The 6,545-nt window shown below is 59.8% G+C and overlaps 2 protein-coding genes across 3 annotated transcripts; one reads left to right on the forward strand and one right to left on the reverse strand.

The window, feature by feature from the left end:
- Nucleotides 1-7: 7 nt before the first annotated feature.
- Nucleotides 8-4,609, reverse strand: AAMP (angio associated migratory cell protein). Of its 2 annotated transcripts, none has more exons than XM_072617756.1 (11): nucleotides 4,378-4,609; nucleotides 3,824-3,982; nucleotides 3,601-3,720; nucleotides 3,370-3,509; nucleotides 3,043-3,187; nucleotides 2,049-2,132; nucleotides 1,794-1,909; nucleotides 1,410-1,513; nucleotides 1,173-1,263; nucleotides 856-1,010; nucleotides 8-475 (listed from the first exon to the last, which is right to left on the reverse strand). In XM_072617756.1, exons 1-11 carry the CDS (start codon nucleotides 4,496-4,498, stop codon nucleotides 400-402), a joined length of 1,311 nt encoding a protein of 436 aa, XP_072473857.1. In that variant the 5' UTR covers nucleotides 4,499-4,609; the 3' UTR covers nucleotides 8-399. The 2 variants fall into 2 exon arrangements, with proteins under 2 accessions (XP_072473857.1, XP_072473856.1); XM_072617755.1 differs by having other exon boundaries at nucleotides 3,824-3,985; nucleotides 4,378-4,596.
- Nucleotides 4,501-6,379, forward strand: PNKD (PNKD metallo-beta-lactamase domain containing; the record flags this gene model as incomplete). The annotated part of the gene is made up of 3 exons (XM_072621520.1): nucleotides 4,501-5,008; nucleotides 5,451-5,604; nucleotides 6,020-6,379. Coding segments are annotated over 3 exons (855 nt in total), but the record flags the coding sequence as incomplete, so codon positions are not given.
- Nucleotides 6,380-6,545: the final 166 nt, after the last annotated feature.

The following is a 6,545-nucleotide window of genomic DNA, read 5'->3' on the forward strand; positions in this document are numbered from 1 at the left end:
CGACAGCTCTGGGAATCATATTTTATTTACATCTCTTAAAATCTCTGTGATCATAGCCCCTCTGCCTTCATCCCCACCCCCACACCTCAGGCCTTGGAGGAGGGGGGAGAGAAGGAAAGAGCTGATGAGCTGCTCCTATCTCCCACAACCCCTGAATGGATCTGAGCCCCAAGAAACCCCACAAGTGGAACATGAGAACAGTGAGGCTCAACTTCCCCCTGGAAAGTCAACATGAAGGAGAGGGGGGCAGTGTCTACGTGGAGAAAGGGGGCAGGTGGCAGCATCTAGGAGATGAAGTCAGAGGGCAGCTTCCCTGGCAGCCCCTGGGTGGGGGGGAGCCAGCCCCCCTCCCTCTCCCCCTCTCCCTATAAAATGAGAGCCCAGGGACAGGCATCAACACTAACGGTCAGGCCTCTGGACACAGAACACTTTGGCTTTGTGGTCTCCAGATGTGGTCACCACCAGGGAGGCATCTCTGTAGAGAAAGGACAAGAAGTGAGTGTTGGGGGGAGAGGGCTGGTACTGCAGCCACCTCAGGCACTCAAGGCTCCTCTCCCTCTTCATCTCTGCCCCCAGTGAGCTTCCCAACCTCCTCCAAGAAGCCTTTCCTGGGCCCCCTCAATATTCCTGCCAGCTCTCTATTCACCATCTCAATGCTTCCTACAAACAGAAGCCCCCTGAGGGCAGGGTTGTTGGGTTTTTTTTTACCTTTCTTCATATCCTTGGTGCTTGCTTAATAAATGTCACATGACTGACTGGCCTCTTCAGGATCCAGGGATCCTGGCTCCCCTTAGGGGTCAGGTGCCCCAGGATCCTCATGACTCCCAAGAATCCCCTTTCCCCATGTCCACTCACTTGCTGAGAGCAAAATCAAGGATCTCAGCTGTGTGGCCTCGGTAGTCACTAAGCAAGCGTCCTGTTCGAGCGTCCCAGAGCCGGACAGCTCCGTCGAGGCTACAGGTGTACACCACAGCTGCCCCCTCCTCCCACAGCAGCTGCACGATGCCCGACTACAAAAGAAAGGGCAGAGGCCGTGAACCACTGCTCAGCCAGTGGAGCTATTACCTTCTCCCCGAAGGAAGAGAAAGGTAGCAAAGAGAAGGGGTGAGAACAGGAGGGGAGAGAAGAGGCTAAGGCTGGCTTCCCCTACCCCCAGACTTGAGGTGCCTTACCTGATGCTGGCACCGGTGTCTCAGGCTCTGTGTAGACAGGTCATAAATGGCCAAGGTCCCATCAAGGTAGCCAACAGCAGCCAGCGGCATCCTGGGCAGAGGAGCAGTATCAGGCAGAAGTACCTCTACCCATCTGCCCACACTACGAAGCCCTCCTCTCCACTCTGCTATCACATCTCCCACCATCTCCTCCACTTTAGCCTGAGCTGCTACACTCACAGACCCAATCTCACTCACACATTGCAAAAACCCAAGGATTCCACGGAATTAGACTCGCTTTCTTCATCCTCCCCAGGGTTAGGTTGTGGACCCACGGGGTCTGGTCTGAAAACACCTACCACCTAGGAAAAGAGAAGATGCCAGAGTCAGTCAGACATAAAAAACTTTGGACGTGTTCTTCCCACCAGCTGGCCTCGGTTTCCTCATCTGTAAAATGAGGAAGCTGGGTCAAATAATCTCCATGGCTCCTTCCAGGTTTAACACTTGATGATCCTGTGATCCAACATGGGGAGAAAGGCCCAGGGAAAGGAAGCTTTGGGAACAGGGTAGCCAAGGCAGGACTTGGGGCAGGCTTACTCTGGGGACCTTCAGACTCCATGTAAAGGAATTTCCTTCACTCACCTTGCCAGTGGCTGCATTGACCAGCTTGGCCTGACAGTCCACAGAACCGGTGAGAATGAGGCTCCCATCAAGGTTGGTGGCCACACATGTCAGTGGGCCCTGGTGACCTTCGGTTCCTGGAACAGAGAGAAAGGGATGAAAAATAAGGCAGGGGCTGCCTCCTTCCCCTATCCCCCATGCACCCTTTCCTCAGATTTGGGGGCTTTCTACATCTGATCTGTCCAGCCCCACCAAAAGCACTTGTGGTGCCCGTACCTTTGAGCACATGGATGGCGCTTCCCTGTTTCAGGTCCCAAATCCGGACAGTCCCATCTTCATAACCAACCACGGCTTTCCTCCCTGATGCCCCACAGACAGAGCCAACAGAAAAAGAGAAAACAGGCTCTCAGGTATTCAAGAACAAGAGGGTGCAGGGCCAGATACTGCCCCAGGAGTGAGCAGCAGGGTGGGAGAACTGTGGCCCTGGAGAAGGGAAGCTAAGGACCACAAAGCCCAGAGAGGATTGTTGGGAGCTTTAGGTCCTGAAAAGAATCTGGGGACAACAAGTGTGGTGATGATGATGATGATCACAGCTGACGTTTACATTGTACTTTGTAGTTTGTGGAGCACTTTATAAGTGCATTAACACATTAAATCTTCAAAAAAACTGTGAAATTGACTATGCAGGTATTCTTATAACCGTTATTTTGCAAATAAGTAAATTGAGACACAAAGAAGTCAAATGACTTGCCCAAGGCCACAAAGTTAGTAAATGAGTAAGCTAACAAGTGGTCTAACTGGGACTCAGACACCAAAAGCACAGCAACTAAGAACTGGAAGGTGTGTCAAAGGCCATCTACTTCAACCCATACCCAGAAGGAAAGCATTCTCCAACATCCCAGACAAATGGTCAAGCAGCTTTAGCCTCCAGAGCCCAATAAGGGGAACCCATTACATCTCATGCACACTCATTCTCCTTTTGCCTTGCTCTAACTCAGGGGTAGGGAACCTGCAGCCTCGATGGCACATGTGGCTCTTTAGGTCCTCAAGTGTGGCCTTGAGGCCACAGTTTCCCCACCCCTGCTCTAACTGTTCAGCAGGCTTTTTCTGATCTCAAGCCTAAGCCTGTCTCTTCCCAGCTCCCGTCCACTGTTCTGTCTTCCGAGGCTAGGAAGAATGGGTCAAATCTCTTTGGCATGTGACAACTCTTTAAACACACCAAGGCCTGGGCTCTCAGATGTGGAAAGGGTGCCCGATAAGGGGCTCTCACCATCAGGGAGGACTCGGCCACATGTGGCTGGACAATTGGGCCCCTGGAAGGTCTTGCAGTCACCACTAGGCACCTTCCACATCCAGGTGTTGCCATCAGCTGTGCCTGCCAGGAGGACGGGTGCCCGAGGGTGCCACTCCATCCACTGCGCCAGCCAGAAAAGGAGAGAGAGCAGTTAGACAAGGCAGCCCCCCAGCTCCCGCCTCCCCAGAGTTCAGGGAGTTCCCACCAGTCCATAGGTGATGGGGCCCGTCAGGACAACAATGACAGAAGGAGGCGGTCCTCCTCTGTGTCCAGCTCCCAGCCTGCGCCCCCCAGAGCTCTCACCTCCAGGTCGCCCACTTCAAAGGACCAAACCTCCTCCTTGGTGTCCACCTGCCACACTTTAAGGAGGCCGCTCATGTCCCCGGTGGCCACCAGGGCAGAGTCGTGGCTGAAGCCCGCGCAGGTCACGGAGTCCTTGTGGCCTAAGAGAAGGGATGGTGGGGAATAGCGCCGGGCACGGCCTGCCCCGGGCCCCCACCGGCCGGTCAGGCCTCCAGCACCCAGCCCGCTCACCCGGACACTCCAGGAGCAGCTCCCCGTCGCTGAGCCGCCACACGAAGGCTTTATCGTCCTCGCCCCCCGTCACCGCCAGAGTGTTGGTCTTGGGGTCCAGGCTCACACAGAACACGGAGGCTGCTCCCACAGAGACAGAGGCGGGGCTCAGCACGGCCCCCCGGCACGGGCCCTCCCCATCTCTGGGAGCTCCGCGAGGACCCCCCGATGGGGGGGGAGCTACCTGAGTGATGCCCGAAGGTGACCTCGCTGTCGTCCGGGCTCTCCATGCCGCCGTCCACGCCTTCGTCCACCTCGTCCCCCCAGGCCTCGTCCGCCCCCTCCCCCGCCAGCTCCTCGTCCTCCTCGAAGTCCACCCCGTCCATCTCCTGGGCCAGGTCATCTGCTGGGGGGGCAGGGGAGACGCTCACATAACCGAACCCCTCCTCCTTCCCGGGGGGCGGGGTCTGGCTGCTTATGGGAAGAAACACGAATTTAATGGGGATGAAGGCAGGGAACGCTAAAGACGGCTGGGGAGAAAAACGGAAGAACAGGAGAGCGAGACTAAAGTTCAAGGGGCATCAGATGAAAGGTTAAAGGACACCACATCTCGAAGGTGACAGTGGGATAAAGAAAAGGGAGTTACGGCGTGGAAAACAAGGGTCCAAATGTCCCGAGGGAGTGGCCCTAGGTCACCGCACAAGGCAGGATGGAGGGGTGATGGAACCAGGGTGAGGTCAAGGGTCAGGACCTTGCCCGTTCCGTCAAGGGGCGCCCCCACCCCCATCCCGCTCTCACCGGGGTCGGGAGGGCCGGGACCCAGTTCCACCACCTCGATGATCTCCTCGTCGCCATGGAAGTGCAGGGCCTCCGGGGAGGCCGCCCCGTCCTCGGGCCCGGGATCGGGATCGGGCTCCATGAGACTCAACGAAGCCGGTCCAGCAGCCGGGGCCCAGCCGCCTCCAGAGCCACGGCCGCGCGACGACACCTACCACGGTCCGGCCGAGATCGAGACGGGGCAGGGGGCGGTGCTTCAACGCCGAGCGACGTCGATCTCTCCAATCGCGAAGGGGCCCGGCCGGCGGAGCAGCCAATCAAAAGGGGCGGTTGGTCAACGACGCCGGGGTGAAAGGGCGGACTGGAAGACTTCGAAAGCCCGCTCCACCCCCTCACGCCCACAACCTAGTCTGCGTGCCAGGAGAGGCTTATGGGAAGGGTAGTTTTCTCGAGTCTGCCGCGCGGAATTCTGGGAAGCGTAGTCTTTGTCCCCTTGGCGGGCCTGAGCAGAGGGCGAGGATCCCGCGGGATCCGCGCCGCCTAAACTACAACTTCCAGCAGACGACGAGGAGGGGCTTGGGGACCGGGAACATGGCGACGGTGGTGGCTGCGCTGAAGGCCCCGGCGCTGAGGGGTGCCGTGGTGCGCGGGGGTAAGAGGCGGGGCGCTGGGGCCAGGCTCCCGGACAATCCTCTCCATTCTCGGGTCTGAGGCCCTTGGTCCCGTTCCCTCTTCTCTCCTCCCTGCAGGATCATGGGCTAAGGGGCAAACGCTCATCCAGGGGTCATCCAGGCCATGCCCCTGCTTCCGAGGAATGCACCGCCCACCCCACTCCCGCCCCTGGCGATCATAGGGGTCAGAGGTCATCGTATCCCTGCCCCTATCCCCTAGCGCGTCTTCCCGGCCCCCCCATGGCAGTCTGTCTCTGTGACATCCCCTCCATCTCCTCCCTCCCCTGGAAGCCCTTTCTCTTGCGCTCACCTGGGCCACCGCCCTGTGGCATGACGCTGGCCAAACCCCCGCCCTGGCCTAGGCCGGGGCCTCCCCCGCGGGCCGTTCCGCCACTCACTGCCCCTCCCCTCCTCCATCCGCAGGCTTTCTTAGCAGAGCCCCGGCTCGCAGGAACCCGCTGCGGCCCTACCCCGGCCTGCCGCCGTCCAAGCCCGAGCCTGGGCCCTGGCCCCCAGGGCTGGAGTACATCCCCAAGAAGAAGGCCAAGAACCCCATGAAGGCCGTGGGGCTGGCGTGGTGAGTGCGCTCCTGGAGCCGCCTGGTCCAGACTGGGGGGACCAGGGGGGCTGCCTTTGGGGTCCGGGCCCTGGTCGATCCTTAAGAAAGGCCCAATTTAGGAAGCGCCGGAAGCACGTTTGAGGTTTTTTACAGTTTTATTTTTCCAGGCAAAAATCTGCCTTGGCCCCCTTCTCACCTCCCCTTGCCCTTGAGAAAGAACTGGCGCCTCTAGTAGCGACTGTCCGCCGCGTCAGCACGTGTCGGGCACGTGTCACGCACTTGCCACTGTAGAGTGGGGAGTGCCCCCCCATACTGCCTTGAGCTTGGCTTCGGCCCCAAGTTCCCTCCCCGGTGCTCTCTGAATGCACAGCTCTCAGGACGGTGCCGGGGGGGAGCCTCCTGACCCGGCTGAACCCCATCTCCCCGCCCCCAGGGCCATCGGCTTTCCCTGCGGGATCGTCCTCTTTCTTCTGGCCAAGCGAGAGGTGGACAGGAACCGAGTGAAGCAGATGAAGGCCCTGCAGAACATGCGCACCGCCAACCGCGGCGACTACGAGAGGCAGCGCTTCAGGGCCTCGGCCCCGGAGACCCTCACGGCCCCGACTGGACCTGGAGTGCAGTCCTGAGGCGGCCCCTACCGCAGCACTGACTGCCCACGTGGGCGGACTCGGGAGGCGCCCTCCACTGTGCTCCTCCCTCGATCCACCAGGGGGCGTGCGGGCGCAGGTGCTCGGTCCAGGCCCCGCCCTCGGGGGCGGGGCGAGCCAGGCCAATAAAGTGATTTCCCAGAAAAGGAGCCCGGAGCCCGGCGGGCCGGGGAGGGAGGGCAGAGGGGACGGGGCGGGGCCAACCTCTCAGCTCCGCGGCCGCCCCGCCCTCTGGGGGCGGAGCTACCTTGGCTTCTGCCCCAGAGCGGAAGAGAGCTTTCGAGGTCCCCGGGTAAACTGAGGCACACGGGC

Source organism: Notamacropus eugenii, chromosome 6 (assembly GCF_028372415.1).
Source record: "Notamacropus eugenii isolate mMacEug1 chromosome 6, mMacEug1.pri_v2, whole genome shotgun sequence".
In the NCBI taxonomy this organism is placed as follows: Eukaryota; Metazoa; Chordata; class Mammalia; order Diprotodontia; family Macropodidae; genus Notamacropus; species Notamacropus eugenii.